Source organism: Dryas octopetala, chromosome 1 (assembly GCF_963921425.1).
Source record: "Dryas octopetala chromosome 1, drDryOcto1.1, whole genome shotgun sequence".
Lineage (NCBI taxonomy): Eukaryota > Viridiplantae > Streptophyta > Magnoliopsida > Rosales > Rosaceae > Dryas > Dryas octopetala.
This window is the reverse complement of record NC_141366.1, coordinates 405,072-425,957: the sequence shown is the minus strand read 5'-3', so window position 1 is coordinate 425,957 and position 20,886 is coordinate 405,072. Positions and strand designations below refer to the sequence as shown.

Here is a 20,886-nt window from a genome sequence, read left to right as displayed (position 1 = left end):
TCAGTTAACTATTATTGATTTTGAAATAACTTAATATTGAAGATGTCTTAATTCAAATCACTTCTCCCTGTAACAAAAACCGATACTGTAGAAAATAATAATAATAATACATAACGTGGGCTAACATCGCCACGCCAACTCTTTGTGATAAAATACGACGCCGTTCCCCTCATCATCACCCGTTGCCTAAACAAATCTTCATCCAGATGAAAAAAAAAAGCTTATGAAACTTTCATCTCTCTGACTCTTCCGTCCAAAAAAATAAAAATATATAAACATCTCTCTCTCCCTCTCGGTCTCTCTGAATTCTCATTGAGTCATTGTTGGCACTCTCGCTGTAATCCAAGAATGCTTCTTTCTCTCGTGCAAACCACCTTAACATCATCGCCTTTGCAGTCCTCAAACTTGAAGACTCTGAGTCCCTCTACTAGTACTCTGCTGCCCAAAACTCTCTTTCTTGGTATTGAAATTGAACCCACAAATGCCCTCCACAGATTACTCTTTTTCAGCAAAAGATCACATCATGCTAAACCCAGAAACCCCACACCCACTATCCATGCTTCTTTGCTTGAAGCTCCACTCCTATGGGCTGGTAGGCTTTGCATCTTCTATGCACTCTTGAAGACTGGGTTAGCTGGATCTCAAGCTAATCCACTTGTCTCAGGTCTACTTCTTTAATGGGTTGTGTCTGTTATTCTTGGTTATTTCGTGTGTATTCTTGTTCCCATCTTAAAAAAAAAAAAGAAAAAAAAAAAGGGAAGTTGCGATGGGTGTTTTTGTTGATAAAGTTTTTTTTTTTTTTTTTTTCAATTACTTGTTTTCAGATTTGGGAGGAAGTGGAGGAGGTGATGGTGTTGGTGGTGAGTCTGCTGATTTGGGGTTTTCGAAGTGGTTGAACAGCATACAGGGGAAGCCAGGTTTGTGCATTTCTTGTAACTTTACTTTCATATATTACATATATTAACAGAACGGCATTTTGTGTTTACTTGGGTCGCAGAGAAAACTTGGAATAGCATGTTTAGTTATTTGCTTAGCTAAGCCACAATGTTGCTTAAAGCTACTTTTTAGCCAAAAAAACGCTACTTACAGGAAGGCGAAAAAATTTGCACAAGGCAAAACAGAGCGGACACTTTTCTTCTCTCACTACATATTAAGCAAAGTGGATAAACATGGGACTAATGACACATAAATGCTTAATGGATATGAGTTTTTATTTATATTTTGATGTTTATGCATATAGGAGCACTGACATAATGGATTCAATAATAGCTCTCGGATTACTAGGGTGAACTAAGCATATGTTTTACTTCTCCGCCTGTTGAACTTAAAGTGGCTCCTTGCTTAAAAAGTCAATGTGAAAAACTACTTAAGTTGTTTCTTTAATATTCCTTGGCACCTCAAAACTCAAAAGGATACATACGTAGTTCCTGATCTGTTTTTCTGATTAGAGATAAGGTATCCCTGCCGCCTAGGAAATTATATTTATGGTATTCCAGTGCAATGAAGCATTAGCCCTTGTATGACAGAATGTTGGAAGGCCTAGTGTGTTATCATTATGTGAAGCCTGTGTTTTCTCTTAGGCTGTACTTTTTCTTAGGATTTGGTGGTCAATGATGAGTGTTGCCTTTAAGGCTAGCATGAAGTTCCAATGCCTCTGTTGCCTCAGGACTATGAATTTCTGGAATTCCAAGGGACATATATACCATATTACCATCAATGTGTTAACTGACCCTTTACTGGATGAGATTTTCTTAGATTGTTTACTTAGTTTTCTGTATCATTGTGTACTTAGTATTGTCTCTCCTCAAAGCTATTGAGGAGCAGCTGCAAGAATATTGTTAGTATTTATTTATTGCTGTCAGTGTTGTTCAAGGTCCAAAACACATCAGAAGAAGTTTTTTGTTAATTGAGGTTTTCTGTGGTTATGGGTATGATATGAGTGACAGAACTGTTGGTTTGGTTATATCACCTCCTCGATTCATACTAAGATATAGCTAAATAATAAATGGATATTTCTGAAAAATTATTTGTAAAGGGAAAAGTTTATGACTGAGGAACCCTAGTTGTTCTTGTGCATTAAGTGAATGTAATGATTCTAGGCTTTTGCAAATATATAATCTTTTGGCTATGTAGTTATTTGTTTTCACTTCACCCATTTTTCCATTTAGGGCCGCATTTTCTTTTTCTTTCATCATATTCATAATTATTTTATAGACCCCGATGTTGATTTGTTTTATCAGCAAAAGAAGCAGCTGATAAGAGGAAATTAGTGAGCAAATGGCATCCTACCACAAAGGGCACACTCAGAAGGAACTACAGGGTACCATCTAAATCTGAAGGGCGGCGTGTTCTGAAATCCATTGCCTCCTTATTGTCAGACGACGATCACTTTGTAGATGCCTCCTCTCACAAGGTAATTACAACCCTGTGGAACAATTATGAGGAAATTGTTTTTGTTGTCTTCCAGTTTGATGGATTTTCTTTTTCTGTCTAGTTCAATTTGTTCTTGGTCAAATTCTTCTTAATGGCAGTAGTCATAAAGCCATGTGATCTCACTTGTCAAAAATGCTTCTGGTATTCATAGGGTTGTCAGATCAGGAGGGAGAGCGCTCATGGAGAAAGTGTCTGTTGCAACAATGTGAGGGCTCTGTTTGATGAGCTCCCGACTCCACACCTAGTTGTGGAAATAACTCCTTTTCCTGCTGGTTCTCTTACAGAAAACGATTACACTAAAGCTGAAAAATTAGAGAGGGTGCTCAGATCGGGTCCTTCTGTTTAAGTCTTCTTGGACATTTTGTGCTTTCACCTTTTATGTATTCAGTGTCGACTTTGTACATAGTAATATCATGAAACGAAGCTTGCTTTCAGTTTCATCCCATGATCTTGGTCTCTTAACTTCCCTCCCGTACCATTGATCAATTCCAGTTAGTGCTAGAATTCAGGGCTCCCAAGTGAACTGAATAAGACAAGTTGCTGAGAGGGTGATGCAAATTTGTCTAGGTTCCATTTTGTTTTCAATCTCTGTAAAGTCAGTGAAGCTTTTGTTAGAACCAAGCTCGGGGATTGTATTAGCGGGAATTGCAGAGGTGCTAATCAGAACAAATAGTGCCTACTAAAGATGCATGCGGAACTTTGATTCTGCACTTTCGGCTTTATTTTCCAAAAACAACAGCTTTCTTCAAACAAATTTCCTTGCTCAATGCTCTATGTGTGTGTGTGTGTGTGTGAGAGAGAGAGAGAGAGACCTAGTTGGGCAAAATACAAGACACAGTGCATGGCCAATCCAATCTAAAATTCTAGCAAAAAATATCCAACCTAAAATAAATGTTGTATAGTTTTCTTACATAACCAAATTCAGTCCAGTAAAATTTAGCACCTGGACAGGATAAGAAGGAAATGGAAGCGGATCAATTGGTAATAAGGTGAGGAAATATACTTTTAAGTTCTGTCCTTCAGAAATTATGACCTTGATCGACTACAAAAGTAAATTCCCGTTTGGGTCCTAAGATATTAATTCTAGGCAAATACATGTTTCACTAATTCCTAAATTATTTTACACCAAGGCCATCAATCCCATTAGTATGGATCATTCTCCTGCTTTCCCATCTTTGCTGCATTACCTCCCTGTTGTTGAGTCGCAGTAGACATGGAAGTGGGTGAGAATGGATCATAAAGCTGCTGCCCTCTAGGACTAGACGCTGACTTACCGGAGGCAAAGGCCAGATTGTTGATGAACTGTTGATTTGGACCCCGGGGCATTTCTGGTCGAGTTGAGTGAGCAGGATAATTTTGATGAATTTGAATATGATTTCCTGACCTTGGGGGCAAATGACCGGGCAAATTGGGCATTTGGTGAGCTGGATTGAAGTTCCTTGGTCTTATTGGCAGGACTGGTGTCCTAGGTGCAACAGGGCTGGTGTCTAGAAATGTTGTAAGTCTGGGAGGAACAGAGAGGGCTGTTGAATTTCTTGCAAAGGGAGCAGCAGATATATGAGGTGGAGGTTGACCCATCTGGTCACCAACCTGTGGTCTCGATAACACCTGACTACCAGGCTGAGTCATATTTTGCACAGGCAACTGGAAAGACAGTCCCTGAGGTGCTGGAGGTGGCACCATTGGTTTAGTGGGAGGAGCATTATGTGCTGAAAAATGACTGCTTAGTTGAGGAACCGTTTGAAAGGCTGGACTCTGCGGTCGGTGAGGCTGAAAAGTGAAATCACCAGGACTTGGAGCTGTCACCACTGGTGGCTTTATGGGAGTGAAATTTGGTACACTTCCAGAAACAGAACTTGGCACTCTTGGTTGCATTGAGGGTAGAGATGTAACTGGCCCTGGTGAAAGAGCTGGAGCAGATCCTGACATAGGCCTCATAAATGGTTTGGGTTGTGCAAGTGCAGGCATTGGAAGTATAGAAGCTGATGATGTAGAGGGAATGCCCACTTGAGGCCGTGGAACAGAAGTAAAACTTGGAGCTGCAATAGGATGGTTTACAGGTGCACTGGATAACTGAGTGGATGGCCCAGGTGGAAAGGTTACAGAAGAAACCATATTGGCCGTTGATATATTTGAAGGTGGTGGCATGGATACAATACCTGGTTGTGGAACTATAGCATTAGGTGCAGAGGGTGAAAACACTCCTGGAGCCATCTGCACATTGCTACTGAAACCTAAGGATGACCATCCAGTAGAGCTCCCAGCAGGTGCCAGGGTCCGGTCAAATGAAGACCCAAATGGACTGGTGATAGAGGATGGGCCTATTGGTGGGGGTCGGTTTCCCATGAATGTCAGGGGAACTGAAATATTAGATTGAACCGATGAAGGCTGGGGAGCCATCATAGAGAAATTTCTTGGTGGGCCAACAGGACCAGGACTGGTCTGAGCCCTATACGTCTGCTGGAACACTTGTGTCGGTGGCTGTTGTCTAGGGGGAACAAGAGCTGGTGGAGGCCCAAATAATGAAGGCAAGTTTGTAGAATTGAAAGGTGATGTTGATAGATGGGCAGGATTGTTGAGAATTGGTCTTGAAGAATTCAGCGGAGTGAAGCCAGGTAGATTCATTGGAGTGCAAGATGGGCCTGTTGAAAAAAATGGACCAGGGTACTGAAACTGCCCTGTAGGTGGAGTTTGTGTAGATCCTGCCATTGCTTGCACCGGTCCCTGGTTTACCATAGTAGTAGGAAGCATATCAGGGGTGGTTGAGTTCTGGCCTTGACTAGGAACATGAGCATTATTATCACACGAAACTGAAGCACATGTTTTGGCAACAGCAGCCAGATTTCCCTAAATGGAAAGTAATGATAGTATAAATACAAGAATAACTGTAGAAATGATAGTAAAATAATATGAAAGAAAAGGTTAAAAGAAATTAGTGCATGTAAAGCTTATTATATTTTAAAATAATAATGAAACTCACTGATACAGAGGTGACTAGCAGTTCAATTACAGCAACCGCTGCATCTACTTTCTCAAATGTGTCAGCTGAGACATGAACATATAACTTTTCATATTCACTCAGGATCTCACTCCCATCAGATGGTTTTATTTCGGCCTGCAAATAAGTTAAAGAATAAAAAAGGGAAAGTCAATACAGTTATGCCTGTGCATTATGTTACATCTTGAAGCAACCCAGTCCATGGTAGATATTTTATGTATAAATTAAAATGTTTAAGAAAAGATAAAGAATGAGGGTAAAATGATGATGACGACACTAAAATTTATCTTGATATTGATCTCTTATTGTTTTATATTTACTGATATCATTACCTTCTCTCCTGTCTCTGCTTTGGTACCATATACTTGAATCTTGGCTCCAGTTTCCTGATTTGCAACGATCAATTAGAAAATAATATAGAGGAAAAACGACAAAGATCTTCAACACATGCACATGGTATTCATAAATGTGGTTGACATAACCCCCTGAGAATTACCACAAACTGATTACCTTTTCTAATTGCTTCTGATTATCACTTCCAGGACCATATATCAGGCCAACAAAATTATATCTAGGATATACGTTGACCTGAAAAAGCGTTTAACCACATGTTAGCATCAGAAATTAATACTCTGTCTTCCTGGACTCAGAAAACCAAAATAAATAAATAAATTCAAGGTCCAAGACACTTTTATAACTATTTCCAAACCGTAGAAGCTGTGGTTTACAAAAAAATGTATGATTCCACTACAGCTAATGAGTCCCATTTATACTTCCACATACATGGTTCTTTTCTGGTAAGTTCTATTTTAATCAGTACAACTAAGATTGACAGAACATTTTCTGTTGTACATTTCCCATCACCTTCATAAAATAATTTATAATCTCTCAGCAGTTTGAATACAGCTTAAAAAAGAGAGTTAAATAGAAAAGTGTGCCATGGAATTGCAGAACCAGAAGATAAACTTACAGGAATAGGAACTCTAGCCTCTTTCAGCAAAGGTTTATAATCAGGTGGGGCCTTGTAACATGGATTTAACTTTGATATTTCGCCTGAATATCGTCAAGAAGAACAATAATCATGAAATGCACAACAGAAGAAACAGGACGGTATAATCTAAGAAAGCTGTCAAACACACCTATGGCTTCCCGCTTTTCAAGTTCCAACTGTTCTGCGTCCTACATCAATGAACTTTATTATCAGTGCTCAAGACTAGAAACAACATTCTAAATATAAACAGAGAGTACCCAAGAAATCAATGAAAGAAAATAATATTCAAAATCATATTCTACCTCTCTGTCAATTCGATTCCTAGAGGATTTGTGGTCTGGATCATGGGTTGTTGATGGTGTGTCCTCATTGTTCCCAACCTCTGATATTCCAGATTTCAGCTGTTGTGTAATTTGATCCACCCGAGTCTGCTCAAAATTTGTACCACCAAACAGGCAGTAATATCACTTAGTGGCACCTGGAATGGGAGGTTTCCATGTGAACCATTCACACAGAAGACACCGACCAACATTTTACCCAATGGGAAAAGGGAAACTATCAATTGCCACTAGCAGAGCAATCTTTATTCCTCCCAGAAACTGGGGATACTAATGCCTCCAAAGCCTAAACCATAAATTTGAAATTCTTAAATCTACCGGGCATGGGAAGAAGCAATTATTTTAGTTTGACATTGTGGAAGCATACAAAGGTTTTTTTTTTTTTCGGCCGGTGAAGCATAAAAAGAGTTAAAACTTAAAAGAGGGAAAAAGATACATAAATTCAGAACAGATTTTGATTATCTAACTATAAAAATAACCTAGTATCAGAAGAAAGATCACAAGAACAGGAATTGCAAAGAATCTATACAATACCTGATAAGCTAAGGCTCTTCCCTTTCTAACAGAAGCATCCTGGGTCAGATCAGGGCCCCATTTCGTTTTCCTCTGAATCTGTTTCTTAGTTTCTCCAGCAACTGCATCACGGGCTCCTAGGTTTTTACCTCCCCGGAAAATGGGTACAAGTGAACCCGACAACTTGTTTTTCGGTATAACAAATCCAGACTTAGCAGCAAACATAGAGACCTTCTGGGCACCAGTTGATGATGCAGATGAAATAGTAGTCCCAGACATCTCAACACTGTGAGGCTCAACTAGGGATCCAGTGTCAACCTTTGCACTCATCCTGTTCTCCAATCATCACTGTGAAGGTCAACTGAAGATTTTCACTTCAATGTTAAGACTGGTGAAGAGACCAAGCAGTTCAAATGGGTAAATAAGCCAGGCCTTTATACATAATAAATGCAACTGGAAGTGGATTCTTTTAGAATCTTACCCCCCAACCCAACCCCCCCCCCCCCCCCCCCCCCCCAAAAAAAACCCACAAATGAATTCGATTTTCGCAAAGTGACTCCAAGAAATCTTAGCTTTTTTTCTCATTCCAAAACTGAATTTAAGTATTTTACTAACCAGGCAATAAAAACACAACCCCAATAACAAGATTAAGCACCGTGTTAGACAATAAAACCACAATTACGGTATTGTTACTTAAGTTCCTAAATCCATGATTGGAAAGGGAACTGCAAATGGCTGACCTTAATTCAAACAACTTCTTCAACTTCAAAAGAAGGGAAAGGACTTTTTAATATAATCCAATAATACCATTTTCTTTACTTTTATTTTCATCAGCATTCTCAACAGCCAAACAAAATGGTATTCGATACCTGCCTTAACCTACATAAAACAGCATACAGATAACAGAGAGAAAGAAAGAGATAGTACCTGCAAAGGGAGGTTCCTTTCTCGAAACGGGAGAGAATATCAAAACGCTGCGTTTGGAGTTAACCAATTGCGCGCTCTTCTGTTAAGCGGCAAGTCTCCTTGTAAGCTATAATGGAAACTACTCTCCCATGGTGTTTTTTTTACAGCATACAGTCATACACTAACAAACGCTGCGACACGAGGATCTATTGGGTCATTTGGGTGGCTGAACTTGGGTCGGGCCTCAGTCCGAGCTTTCATTAACATCAGTTGGGCTTATGAACGATGGTATTCAACCTTAAGCCCAAGCCCAGATCACGTAACCCATTTTTACAGCTACTTATTTAATTTATTTTTTTAAAAAAATAAAAATAAAAATCTTAACCACTTGACTTGTTACTTTGTTAGCTATGTTGCAACAATTTTATTCTTTGAATTATAAAAAGTATTCGTTGTATTCTGTGGAGTTTCTACCTCTAGTAGTGGCAGAGGACATTACACCGACATCAATGATAAAAGTTGGAGTATTAAACCTTTCTTGAAATTAAACCAAAAAAAAAAAAAATTATGTTGTATTTGAAATTTTGAAGAGCTTCACATAATTCAGATTGACTCGAAAATTGCTTATTTCGTTAAAGGCTGACATTAGTTTAGAAATTGGTCTCGTGGAACATTGATATTTAACAACAACAAAAGTTGAAGGCAAATATAATTGCAGAAGGTGCTGATATGTAGAAATGGAACAAAAATTCGGGATTTATTTTGGTATTATTAGCATTATCCCCATTGCAGCTTAATAACACAAGTACACTACATGGGACTTGAATTTTCGGAGGCAACTGAAAAAAATAGCTTCTTCATAATCACAATGGCGATACAAAGAACGCGAAATCTGCATCATCAACACAAATCTTGTTACAGATCTCACTGTATGACATGAAGGAAACTCACCTATATCATATGCAACATGCAAAAATGAACAAAAATGTGACCTATTTATTATCTCCTACACTATTTGGGCTGGTCTGACAGTCACACGATGCATATCCACAGGGGCAAGCAACCAAAGGGAGTAAGCAGTGGAACTTCCCAACAATAAAACCATATTCAGGATAGCTCCTTCAGTATGCAAATTCAATCTGGGGCTGGGGAAAGGCATAAACCCATCAAGAGAAAAGCTCTCTGCTGAGACTCACTGCCAAACATTATCAAGAGAAAGGATAGAAATTTGAAAAGAGCAAACTGCCTAGAAGAGTGTAGGCAGCAGAGTATGCCCAAATCATATATCCCCATCTCATTCTCTTAGAAGTACCCGGAGATTTCATTATATATGAGGCGAACCAATAGAGAGGAGGGCTGAAAGATAAGAAACGAGTAGCAACCTGTCAAATATGAAGAAGCATCAGAAGGCATGATACATAGTCAGCTATTGTGTGTGGCATTCAATTTCTCAATGTGGTACACACACAAGATCAATTTTTAAACCTACACTCTACACAAGATCAATTTTTCAAACCTAATAACCTTTAACAAATTAAGGAATTCTAGAAGGAAATAAAGTCAAACCTGCACATGCATGACAAAAAATGCTGTGGCTGCCATAAATCCCAAATGTAGAATACATGGGAGAACAGCAATAGACAAGTATCCTTGCTTTTCTGATAATTTATGTTCTTTTGGGAGTAGAGCAGGACTGTCCTTGGTCACTTGCTTCTTTGCTTTGACGTTGTGATTCTCTGTTACATTTGCAAATGATTGCTTTATGCAGTCTTGAAATGAAACATAAAAGAAAAATAATATACCAAAATTTGGTCACACATATTGATTAGGAGCCACATAGTACAGGGGAGATAAAAGGCTAAGAGGTTACTGGCTTCATATAAATATATCCACAGAATAGACTATAAATGTATCAGACTTAGATAATTTAAAACTCAACTAGTAATACCTTGACTGTTAGAAGAGTGTTGCTCTGTAGTGCGAGCAACGTATCTTTGACCTCCCGCTAGAGAAAAGAGCACAGAAGCAGAATTTTTATCCTCAATATTAGCACAGAAACCCAAAGAGAAGAAAGTTTTAGGCATTGACTTCGCATAATGGACAATTGAGCAAAGTGCCAAAGACAATATTGGTGATGCCAGCAGAAAGTTTGGCAACTGTTTAAATTGGAAGTATCTCAAGAAACCTACTCCCCTGGCATCAAGATAAATAATCAACACAAGCAAAAAAATTGTAAAAATAAATCTTCTTTTTTATTCCAATTTTTTATTTTTATCCTGACTACAAAGAGGGATATGGAGCTAATCCAATTACCATTCCTTGCATAATAGAATTTATTTTTTAATCTTGGACCAACAGAACAAGAAATCATTCTTTAACATTGCTCTTGAGCAACTATTCACAGTATATGATTGTAAAAATTTATCTAGACAACAAAAATAATAAGTAATAGGCTGATGAACAACGCTTGGTAGTTAAAGATAAAAATACCAATAATGACTTTGAATATAATTGTACAGCACAGGTACTCTTGCTTTGCACCAGGGCCTCATATCATTTGGAGAATGTCCAAGACAGATATTGTTGTATCCATATGTTTGAAATGCAGCAAAAGGAACAAAAATACATATACAGCGCAGAGTTCCACCAACAACAACCTGCATTGCCAACTGGCATAGAAATGGAAAATTACTAACATCTTCATCAGTATCAATGTAAGGTGAAAAAAGAAAGAAAAATTTGAAACCTACAAAAGCACGCTTTCTCAAGAAAACAGCATCATAAGCCTGATGTATAGTTTGAAAACAGAAATAACCAGCATTAAGCATTCCATTGGACCTTGAAAATCCAGAGAGGATGAACCAAAGAACAGCCATAACATCTTTGCCAGATATTAGATGGTACAATCCTCCGATTGAAAATAGGGCGAACAAAGTCTCTGAATATCTGCAGTAGAAAGCAGATAAAAAAACCTCAGTTTAATTCATTTTCATAGGTATCAATTTAAACTGAAAAAAAGAAAAAAGAAAAATTACATTGATGAATAAAATATGGAAGCTGGATTGAAGCAAAACAAAAGTGAAGCCCTCAATGCCGCTGCATGGTCCTTCAAAATAATAACTGATAGCCTGTTAAAGTGACAAGGGAAGAACAGCAATCAGAAGTTTTAAACCAAAAGAAATGTCAATGTAAATTATTAAGGGCACTCAATTGAGTCCAGGTTTAAGAACATAAATAAAAAGTATCTGCACTCTTTTTAAGACATTATTGGAAACATAATATCAACATAAAAATATCAATACAATGAAGGAGCCATGGGTAAGTGGCTATAGAGATTTGTAGTCAAAGGAGACTCTCCTTGGCACCAAGTGGTGGTAAGTAAAAATTAACAATGGTGAAAATGGTGATAACTAACACAATAAAATGGTACGGTGAAATTATGAAATTTACAATGGCGCAGCACCATATAGCATATCATATGCACGTAAACAACTATGGACCTCTTAATTCATAGCCACATCTTGTTGCTGTTAAAGATTACAGTTCTCCATTCTAGAAACTTCACCCTGATGTATCTCTTCATTCTTTCCTTATAAGTTATAATCGATAAAATCTAATTTCAGAGAATCAGGGTCTCAAAAACGAAACGTATTTACTTTCATTTGTAAAAATGGTGCAAGTAAAGCTAATGATTGCTGGAAAAAAGCACACTTGAAGCTACCAAATAGTTATATAGTCCTAACCAAGTCACCTGTATAAATAAACCGCCGCAAACACAAAAGCAATGTTATTGATCACATATCCGGATAACCCCAATACAGCTCTCTGCCCAATAACTGGAACCAACGGCGCCAAAACTGAAACAAAAAGCACCACCACTAATGCTTAAAACACAAAAGTACCCATTCAAATCAACAAAATGATACAAAACACTATGTGGGTTTGCTTAAAGTTAACAAATTGCCAAGTGGGATTTGCTTAAAAATGAATAATTTAATAAATTTACCAAATGAGCATTATTGAAAACTGGTAAGCTTGACCAAACCTGTGCGAGATAACAATGAAATGCAAAGAGGAAGGAGGGGGAAGAAAGCATAGGACTGCTCGTACTCATAGCCACATTGTGCAATTCGAACAAAGTAGACGCTATCCCATACAATGGTGGACTCAATAGCTGAACCCAGCCAAGGCAAGAGAACGTGTGGCTGTTGTTTATCAACATCAGGTTGTGAGGCGTTGGTGGATAGGCAATTGGGGTTGATGGGTGCGGAGGTATCATAGGGGCTCAAGAGGGTCCGCCATAGGAGGATTAGGGTCAAGACTAGGAGTCTAGAATGGATTGCTGATCTTATCACTGTGGTTTCGTGATGGACTTGTGGTGAGGTTTTGGTCCGAGGCATTTGGGTTTGGTTAATCGTTACAGAGCTTGTGGAGGTCGAGATTTGGAGAACGACAAGAGGGATTGGGGAGAGATGGAAATCAAGGGACCGGGACGAGTTTCAGCGGCATGTCGTTTTCCGGAATTTTTATATAAGACGGCATGTCGTTTAGGGTTTGGTTAAGCATAACAATTACATTTATGATTTACCCGACTCGAAATTGAAATGATATTAGAAAGTTTATTTAATTATTAATTATTGAACTCACTTTGCATTTGCTCGTTTTTGAAGTACCGATTGCATGTATACCTCAAGACCGTTAGGGAAGCACATGTCTCACAATAAATGCATCAACGAAGTTATACTTATAGGTATGGAGGTGTATTATAATTCATAAATATTGTCCATTCCCTATAAATATAGGGTAAATTATGGATATGTATCCATTGATGTGTACTTCACATCGTAAAGAAGACTTAAATTGAGAATTTAAATGTAATTTGAGAACTTGCATGTCAATCAATAGACCAAATATGAATAATGCGTTGAACATAGAGTAATACATCTCATCAATTTATAATGTTTTTCATTATGCGTTTTAAGAATCGAAATTGATAAATTTTTTGACAAATTATTAGTGTGTTATAGTGTTTGAAGTCATTAATATTAACTTTTTTCTTTGGTAAAAAAAAAAAATTTAATTGTTTTATCGTGTTATGGATCAATCTGTTTGGAAATTGGAAGTGTACATTTCAGACAAAATTTTTAGGCACTTGGTTATTAAATGGAAGTGGTTGGTAGTCTAATGTAAAAATTGCTTTAGACACACGACATTCTGTGAGTCTTAGTTTTGACATAAACGATTTTATATGTAGTACATAAAATGTGGATATGACACGATCCGTTGTTTCTTATCCAAAAATAATGTCACATGTGTATAAATGCACAAAGACGTGTACAAAACGAATCTGTATCACTCATTTCACAGATGATAAATTAAATTAATGTATAAATGTGGCAGCATAATATATATGACATCATTTGTACATCAATTTCATGCATGAGAATATTTCTTTACTTTAAATTGATTTCCTGTGTCTTATAAAAAATAGAAGTGATTTATAATGAGGGTGACTGCACCTTCATGCAAAACCATAAATGGCACTCTTTAAAGAACAGTTTAAGTAGGAGACAAACTTTAAATATAATGGTGTGATTTATAACTAACACCTATGTGCTGGTATGGTTTGATTTATAGTTACCACCCGTTTGTGAAATCTACACATGCATATGACCATAATGATAATGAAAGGTCCATTCAACTACCATACCTTAAACCAGAATCATATCCATTGCATTTAATAATGCAATGGATCTTCAACATTAAAAAAATTCTGCAGGTTTTATCAAAAATAAATAAATAATGCAAAGGCATTTAGTTATACAACTTTTTCTAGTCCCACTTAGCCACAGCAATTTAATCAATCTACTATCATGGCCTAGATCAACATAACTTCAGCACAAGGACGTCCCAAGTTTTTATTCAGAGTTTTCATGGCAAAGATTTGGAATTGATTTTGTTTATGCATGTTATGATTTTGTTTTTCTTTTATATCATGTATTCATAAGCATCTTTGAGGGATAAAAGTGCTTTTTTTTTTTTCATGTTCATTAAAAAAGTTACTTTAAATGAAAACCAATTTGACTGCATCAACACTCAACAGCATATTGAAACAGAGTTGTAAATAGTAGAGCTTTATCACATGGAAGAGGTGTAATCCTAATTTTTAAAAGGAGAACAAGTCCAAAGACTCTTTATGACTTTCTTGTTCACTAGTATCAATGTGATGGACAAATTTGTATGCAGCCTCCAAAGTCCAAAGAATATTACTGATATAAAAGTAAGTTCTGTTCTGTTCTCTATTTTCTTGTACTCTAGCTTGTAAATATTATATCACTGAAAGATTTGTTTTGGGGTCTGTATCACCTTAATTAAGTAATAATAGCTAATCACGGATGAATGGAAATGATCACGGGTTCACCCAAAAATTTAATCCAAAATATCACAAGTTGCCAAAATTAAGTAGAAAATAGTGATTTTGAGTGAAAACAAAATAGAGAGATATCTTTAATCTGTGTGTTCTGTGTTTTCTGGTGCTGAATTTGAGTTTGATGCTGCAACAGAACTAAACAAACACACAATGACAATGAAGTACCCTTTTGTTTATCCTCTTAGACAACTCACCCTTCAGCCAAACTGAAAGATCCTAACTGTCCTGTCCTGTGTAATAGTTCCAGATCTGACTACAATAGAACTCAATAAGGGAAAAGTAAAATAAAAATGTACTAATTGAGCAATTCTAATACATACAATCACCGTAATTCACCTCATACCTACGATCAAGAGACGTATTCATTATGCAACATTATGTAATCCTAATATCCTTACTTGTGCAACTTTTTTGTTGTTACTTTCCAGTGCACAACTTTTACCTTGATTCACCACACCGATGTCTGTTTACTTAGAGTTCATTTAGAGTTGGGCAAATGGTAGGGTCCTGCAACTGAGTCCATTACTTATTCTAGTTTAGATGTGATATTTGCACCCTCTTTACAAGGCCTATAGTCTCATATGAGGACAAAACATGTCCTTCACATGTGCAGCTTAGCCTCCAAGGAGACTGTATAAGACCTTGAACAATTATTGCTACTACACCATCATCCAACCACTTGCCCATTCAAACCTCACATCCTCTAAAGGTACTCAACCAGCAATGCATAAAAACCAAAAGGGTGGCCAAAAAGACTCATAAAAAAGAAAAAAGCATCTATACCATCCTATTCCTGTGCATCTTTCTGCATTACAATGAGTCATTCAGAGAAGGCAAGTGTGGCAGTCTCATGCATCTTGGTGTTGATGCTATTTGGCTTTGGAAGCTCAAACATAGACCAAGATAGGGCAGAATGTGCAGACCAACTAGTAGGACTTGCCCCATGTCTTCCTTTTGTAGGTGGTGATCATGATGCCAAAACTCCCACACTAGACTGCTGCACTGGCCTCAAACAAGTGGAGCAGAAGAGCAACAAATGCCTCTGCGTCCTAATTAAAGACCGCGATGATCCCAAACTTGGCCTCAAGATCAATGCTTCGCTTGCTTTGCAGCTCCCTAGTGCCTGCCATGTACCTGTTAACCTATCGAGATGTGTTGGTAAGTACTGCCACACATAAATTAAGGTGTATATGCTAACAAAATAGTAATTTCTTTATCTAGACATGTATGCAGTTGTACATACATACTTATATACATAATTGCATAACTATAAGTCTATGATCACTAGTTTGATCTGTGATGTTGGTGGTGGATTCAGATCTCTTGCATTTGCCAGCAAACTCGCCGGACGCTAAGATGTTCAGGGGATATGCAAACAAGACTTCAGCGAGCAGTAGTGCCCCTATTTCCAGTGGTAACAAATTTACTTGTTCTGCATAATTTAAGTTTTTGTCCAGTGTATTTATTTTATTTTCTAGAGTTTAATGGTTCTTTACTAAGTTATATGTACTTATTTTGCTTGGTTTCTGTTATAGCGAATTCTACAAGCAGTAGTACAATTGCTCAAGATAAGAGTGATGGGAGGAGCCTGGGAAAAGGAAAGAGAATTCTGGGAATAGAGATGCCATTTGGGGCCTTACTGTGGTTTTATACTTCACACCTTGTGTTTTATGTTTGATATATGTGACTTGTCCCTACTGCTAGCTAGCTGGTCAGTTTTGTATGTTAATTTACCATTGAGTGTCTTATGCTGTGTATCTGTCCCTCTCTCTGTCTCTCATTCTCTGTCATTCGCACTTATTTCTACAATTGTATTAGATATTATATCAATTGGAATCATTTAAACAAGTGTCCAAATTGATATAAACTTTTATGTCCTATTGCAAATTTGCAATGCGAAATGTACATAAATTTCTAGCAACTAAAATGGTCAGTTATAGCAACCTGCGGCATAGAAGGACTTCAATTCTTGTTTCTTTTGGTTGCACATAATAAGGTCAAGGAAATGAAAATTTGGAAGCCCATCATTTTGTATGGGTGAGAAATGAATTATTGTATACCAAAGATAACATCTCCTCCCTCTACTTTATTGAAGAGAAAGAAGTACACTTGTGCTCTAAGCCTATAAGAAATGAGAATAGCTGGTGCTGGTGGATAGCCATCCCTCTTTCACTGACCTTTTTTTTGAGCCTCCACCGGACCCAAATCTGTATGGGTCACCTCTTCTCGTATTTGAATCTCTAATACAAGCCCAAAGTTTCTTCAGTGAATGCTAAATGGGCTCCAAGTTTCCAGGCCCACCTAATATTTATTTATTTATTATGACAAGGCCCACCTAACATTGAAGTTATTTCTTATACAATCATTGAAGGAGATTTTTTTTGGTCCGATCATTAAGGGAAACTTAAATCTAAGATTTTTTATCAGAACTCGGCGTATTAGGAGAGTTAGGCACTTAGACCAGGTTATACAAACCAAATTCAAATTGTGGTTAATAAATGCAAATGATGCTTTGGTGTACCTTTCCATTTTATTATTCTTTTATTTTAGTCATAGGTGTGACTCATGAATTTGACTGTTTAAGATCTTAAATTTGATACAAATCCTTGAAAGGTCAATGAATTTACCAATGAAATACCTTGGTTGAAACTTAACGTAGATTTTTTTGTTACAAAGGGAGGCCAAGGAGAGGCCTAGAGGGAAGAGCGGGGGTCGAAACCCAGTGAGAGGGGGGGGGGGGGGGGGGTGGCCAACTGACCTACCCCAAGTCCTCAAACTTATCGTAATTCTTTACTCCATCAATTTTTTTTCCTACTAATCTATTTCAAAATAATCAATATCCATAGATAAACTATATAAAAAACGTACGCTCATGAGTCATGCCAATCTTTTCAATTTGTTATACTAATATGAGACATATTTGTTATATTATATATCAAGTATTGTTATTTTTGGCCAAAATAAATCAATTATTGTTATTTTTGGCCAAAATAAATCAATTATTGTTATTTTGGCCAAAATATACCAATTATTGTTATACAATTATTCAATCGAATCAATCGTCCACAGTCCACACACAAACAAACGAGGGATTGAAAGTAGCATTTTTTTTTTTTAATCATAAGCATTCTCTTGTTTGGATTGGTGCTGACACATTTTATACCTACCTATCTGGACTTCAAGAAAAGCCCATGACTTGCAATTAATGCCATATCAATACCGAATCAATCCAACCGTCAAACACCTACCTAATCGAACGGTCCATACTCCTCTAATCCCCTAACCCCCCATCTATATAAACCCAAACCCTCCCAAGAAAACCTCATTCTGCAAAAAGTACACAAAAATCCAAAACTACGAACTTTCTCATTCAAAATCCAAACACACAAACACTCTTTCTCTCTCTAAACCGACCCGGATATGGCACCAAAACCCTATCTGGGTCTGATCCCAATCCTCCTCTTCTTCATCTCCATCACCCCAAGACCTTCTCTTTCTCTCTCTGAAACCCCTGCAACAGTGTTCGAGATTTTGCCAAAATTTGGGCTCCCAAGTGGGCTTTTGCCCGCCTCCGTTTCGAACTACACCTTGTCCGACGACGGCCAGTTCGACGTCGTTTTGGAGAAGCCTTGCTACGTGCAGTTCGAGTACTTGGTCTACTATGAGAAGACCATCACGGGCAAGCTCAGCTACGGCGCGATCACCGACTTGAAAGGCATTCAGGTCCAAAGGTTCTTGTTTTGGTTCGATGTCGACGAGATCAGGGTCGATTTGCCACCTTCTGATAGCATTTACTTCACTGTCGGCATGATCAACAAGAAGCTCGACGTCGATCAGTTCCAGAATGTCCATTCTTGCCGAGATGGGCTCTCGGGTTATTGTCTCGGGTCGTTGAAACGGGTTATTGAGGTACTTAATTAATTATTCATTCATTAACTGTTGCTGTTTTTTTTATTATGTTTGAATCTTTATGCTTCTTTCAAATTTATGTTTCTGGATTGTTGTTGTGTTGGGCCAATTCTGACGTAACCGAACAATTCCATGTGGGTTCATACGATTAGAGCTAAAGAAGATATATTAAAGTATATTTTAAATCCTTGAACTGATCTTGTTTATTAAAAGAATCACTTTTTTAATTAAATTTCCCCTGTGTGTGTGGATATGTATATATGCATAATTGTCGATATTATGAGAGGTTTATTTCAACTTCTGAATGGGTATCTTCGGATAATTGAGGATGGAGTATTAGGATATCTGCTATCTTGTTCTGTATGAATTTATACACTGAATTAAGAATGGACTAGGCGTTGTGTTTGTAGAATGAAGCTATTCATAAAATGAATGAATTCTTGGAATGTGAGAGAATGTTTTCAAGTTTAATGAAATTGAATGAAATTCCAGTATGTGAGCATCATGAAATTGAATCAAATCACATAGTTTTAGGACAATTTATTGGAAAGCTAGTGAGTTCATTTAAATGCTGTTAAAAGAAAGTAAATTGTATATGAAACAAAGGGACTGAGATATTCATGTGCAATTTGTATGCTCTACTAGTTTGTCTGGTAAGTTGCTATAGGGTTGTTGTTGTAAAGAATAATTGATATGACACTGTATAAGGGTTCATTCTTTGGGTGGGACGGGCACTGTGGAGGTTTTTGTAGTGAAGTATTAGCCTAGGAGTCTTGTTTGTTGGGGATGGGATTATTGCATCCGTGACTCGGTATTGTTAGCTTAGGAACAAGTAATATACACTAGAGAAATACTCAAAACACAGACAACTCTTCAATCACACTAAAATGAATCCCTCCACTCAGTTTCTTCTTCTATTTTGACTTTGACAAAACTGCATAGTCGGTTCCACCAAGGTTTAGAGATATTAAAGAAGTTGCATGGCTTCTTCATAAGTCATTTTTCTCTGTTCAGAACCTTAGGGGAGATATGAACCAGCTGTGGAGTGTTTGTCTTTTATTGCCTTCATAGGCAGGGAAAGACCTATTAGAAAGAAAATTGACTTTTTCGGTGTTAATGTGGGAAAAGGCCTTAGATTCACATGATTACAACTTACAGGTGACCAAACCTTTGCTTGCCCTGGGGAAACATGAAAAATATGATTATGAGAAGATTTGCTATGTATTGAAGAAAATTTGTGGTTTGATGAATTAGAAGGCCATGCAATGATGCATTAGTAACTTTCTGCTCTAACATACAGATTAATGGGTACTGAAGTTTTCTTGAAGTGACATAAGTTGTTTCTCTCTCAATGTTAAGCCTTTCACCAACTCTAGTTAGCACAATTACCAATACTGGCAAACTCTTGTCTTTGTCCCAGATACATGGTCCAGCCATATCAATCTTGGCTTCCATTCTCCGTATTATGTAAAGTGTCTCTTATCAAATCTATTTTTTTAATTAATATTTTCATATTTCTTATTCCCATATCACCTTTATTTGCTCTCCAGGTTTTTATGTTCTATTTTACTCTTGGTTATAGATGCATCTAGTGGTCTAAATTGTATTAGTCCTTATCTTATCACTAATAGGTATCACTCCCATTATTTCTTATTGGTAATTCTGCTTTGTTCCTCTCATTGAGAATCTCTGGGCTGTGCATATATTCTAATCTTAGCTGGTTGATAGATTATTGAATCTATTCATTAAGTAGGATTTTGGTTTAGAATTTATTTCCCTGAACATTTCTATACTCCCTTACAAATTGGTAATGATACTAGTTGAACTTCTCATTACTGATATGTGCATGTATAACTTGTTTTTGTCCTGTTGTGATTTGCAGCTTCCATCTCCAGTGGAAGATATTGAGATGCTAATTACTGAGTAGACACCATCAGCTGCTTATGTTGCACGTTATAGTGGCGGAGCAAAGGCTCTCCATAGTCCACCTAGAACTCATTGTGTTATGTACTTATTGGCCATGTTTGATAGTAGTATTCCACAAGGGAATTAATAGTGTTACTTGTTGTAACTGTGTAGTTTGTATCTGCTATATCATTTATAAAGGAACCAACCTTGTATATTAAATTCGATGTTAGAACTTGAGGGTTGTTACTTGTACCCATCAATACCCATAGTGGGTGAAACGTGAAAGGCATATCATTCACAATCAGGTGGGTCCCATGTATTTTGGGGCATGACCTCATTGTGAGAGGATGATCAATAGGGCATGCCGCATGCCCCATGGAAAAATCTATTTGGAGGCAAAAAACAGCCCTGCTTTTCTCTGACATATTTTAGAAACCCCCATTGAAATGTGGTGAATTTC

The 20,886-nt window shown here is 37.3% G+C and overlaps 5 protein-coding genes across 7 annotated transcripts; 3 read left to right on the top strand and 2 right to left on the bottom strand.

The window, feature by feature from the left end:
• Positions 1–186: 186 nt before the first annotated feature.
• Positions 187–2,876, top strand: LOC147296006 (6,7-dimethyl-8-ribityllumazine synthase). Its single transcript, XM_086257389.1, has 4 exons — positions 187–664; positions 825–917; positions 2,241–2,413; positions 2,585–2,876. Exons 1-4 carry the CDS (start codon positions 349–351, stop codon positions 2,777–2,779), a joined length of 777 nt encoding a protein of 258 aa, XP_086113515.1. The 5' UTR covers positions 187–348; the 3' UTR covers positions 2,780–2,876.
• Positions 2,877–3,294: 418 nt separating this feature from the next.
• On the bottom strand, positions 3,295–8,337 carry LOC147296005 (RNA-binding KH domain-containing protein). 3 transcript variants are annotated; one of them, XM_086229979.1, is made up of 9 exons: positions 8,201–8,337; positions 7,295–7,661; positions 6,725–6,850; positions 6,571–6,610; positions 6,402–6,484; positions 5,942–6,019; positions 5,764–5,817; positions 5,414–5,548; positions 3,295–5,280 (listed from the first exon to the last, which is right to left on the bottom strand). In XM_086229979.1, the coding sequence occupies exons 2-9, from the start codon at positions 7,601–7,603 to the stop codon at positions 3,577–3,579; spliced, it is 2,529 nt and encodes an 842-aa protein (XP_086086105.1). In that variant the 5' UTR covers positions 7,604–7,661; positions 8,201–8,337; the 3' UTR covers positions 3,295–3,576. The 3 variants fall into 3 exon arrangements, with proteins under 3 accessions (XP_086086105.1, XP_086086104.1, XP_086086106.1); XM_086229978.1 differs by having other exon boundaries at positions 7,295–7,634; XM_086229980.1 differs by having other exon boundaries at positions 7,295–7,621.
• A 676-nt stretch (positions 8,338–9,013) lies between these two features.
• LOC147296004 (transferases, transferring hexosyl groups) lies at positions 9,014–12,613 on the bottom strand. Its single transcript, XM_086251491.1, has 8 exons — positions 12,225–12,613; positions 11,931–12,036; positions 11,215–11,307; positions 10,930–11,125; positions 10,670–10,848; positions 10,128–10,372; positions 9,746–9,915; positions 9,014–9,561 (listed from the first exon to the last, which is right to left on the bottom strand). Exons 1-8 carry the CDS (start codon positions 12,577–12,579, stop codon positions 9,388–9,390), a joined length of 1,518 nt encoding a protein of 505 aa, XP_086107617.1. The 5' UTR covers positions 12,580–12,613; the 3' UTR covers positions 9,014–9,387.
• Positions 12,614–15,360: 2,747 nt separating this feature from the next.
• LOC147296003 (Bifunctional inhibitor/lipid-transfer protein/seed storage 2S albumin superfamily protein) lies at positions 15,361–16,400 on the top strand. Its single transcript, XM_086229210.1, has 3 exons — positions 15,361–15,767; positions 15,928–16,023; positions 16,145–16,400. Exons 1-3 carry the CDS (start codon positions 15,425–15,427, stop codon positions 16,285–16,287), a joined length of 582 nt encoding a protein of 193 aa, XP_086085336.1. The 5' UTR covers positions 15,361–15,424; the 3' UTR covers positions 16,288–16,400.
• A 1,523-nt stretch (positions 16,401–17,923) lies between these two features.
• Positions 17,924–20,686, top strand: LOC147296002 (transmembrane protein, putative (Protein of unknown function, DUF538)). The gene is made up of 2 exons (XM_086242307.1): positions 17,924–18,518; positions 20,401–20,686. The coding sequence occupies exons 1-2, from the start codon at positions 18,030–18,032 to the stop codon at positions 20,443–20,445; spliced, it is 534 nt and encodes a 177-aa protein (XP_086098433.1). The 5' UTR covers positions 17,924–18,029; the 3' UTR covers positions 20,446–20,686.
• The last annotated feature ends 200 nt before the right edge of the window (positions 20,687–20,886 follow it).

What these genes read in the sequence shown, in the direction of transcription:
- LOC147296006 (XM_086257389.1), top strand. Translation starts at nt 349, where the DNA reads ATGCTTCTTTCTCTCGTGCAAACCACCTTAACATCATCGCCTTTGCAG. An exon ending in AGCTAATCCACTTGTCTCAG is followed by an intron (nt 665 to 824) that starts GTCTACTTCTTT and finishes ACTTGTTTTCAG; the next exon opens with ATTTGGGAGGAAGTGGAGGA. An exon ending in TAGATGCCTCCTCTCACAAG is followed by an intron (nt 2,414 to 2,584) that starts GTAATTACAACC and finishes TGGTATTCATAG; the next exon opens with GGTTGTCAGATCAGGAGGGA.
- LOC147296005 (XM_086229979.1), bottom strand. Translation starts at nt 7,603, where the DNA reads ATGAGTGCAAAGGTTGACACTGGATCCCTAGTTGAGCCTCACAGTGTT. An exon ending in GAAGAGCCTTAGCTTATCAG is followed by an intron (nt 6,851 to 7,294) that starts GTATTGTATAGA and finishes AATTTTGAGCAG; the next exon opens with ACTCGGGTGGATCAAATTAC. An exon ending in TGCTAGTCACCTCTGTATCA is followed by an intron (nt 5,281 to 5,413) that starts GTGAGTTTCATT and finishes CTTTCCATTTAG; the next exon opens with GGAAATCTGGCTGCTGTTGC.
- LOC147296004 (XM_086251491.1), bottom strand. Translation starts at nt 12,579, where the DNA reads ATGCCTCGGACCAAAACCTCACCACAAGTCCATCACGAAACCACAGTG. An exon ending in TCCATATTTTATTCATCAAT is followed by an intron (nt 11,126 to 11,214) that starts GTAATTTTTCTT and finishes TTTCTACTGCAG; the next exon opens with ATATTCAGAGACTTTGTTCG. An exon ending in TATATTCAAAGTCATTATTG is followed by an intron (nt 10,373 to 10,669) that starts GTATTTTTATCT and finishes TCTTGATGCCAG; the next exon opens with GGGAGTAGGTTTCTTGAGAT.
- LOC147296003 (XM_086229210.1), top strand. Translation starts at nt 15,425, where the DNA reads ATGAGTCATTCAGAGAAGGCAAGTGTGGCAGTCTCATGCATCTTGGTG. An exon ending in TAACCTATCGAGATGTGTTG is followed by an intron (nt 15,768 to 15,927) that starts GTAAGTACTGCC and finishes TGGTGGATTCAG; the next exon opens with ATCTCTTGCATTTGCCAGCA. An exon ending in TAGTGCCCCTATTTCCAGTG is followed by an intron (nt 16,024 to 16,144) that starts GTAACAAATTTA and finishes TTTCTGTTATAG; the next exon opens with CGAATTCTACAAGCAGTAGT.
- LOC147296002 (XM_086242307.1), top strand. Translation starts at nt 18,030, where the DNA reads ATGGCACCAAAACCCTATCTGGGTCTGATCCCAATCCTCCTCTTCTTC. An exon ending in CGTTGAAACGGGTTATTGAG is followed by an intron (nt 18,519 to 20,400) that starts GTACTTAATTAA and finishes TGTGATTTGCAG; the next exon opens with CTTCCATCTCCAGTGGAAGA.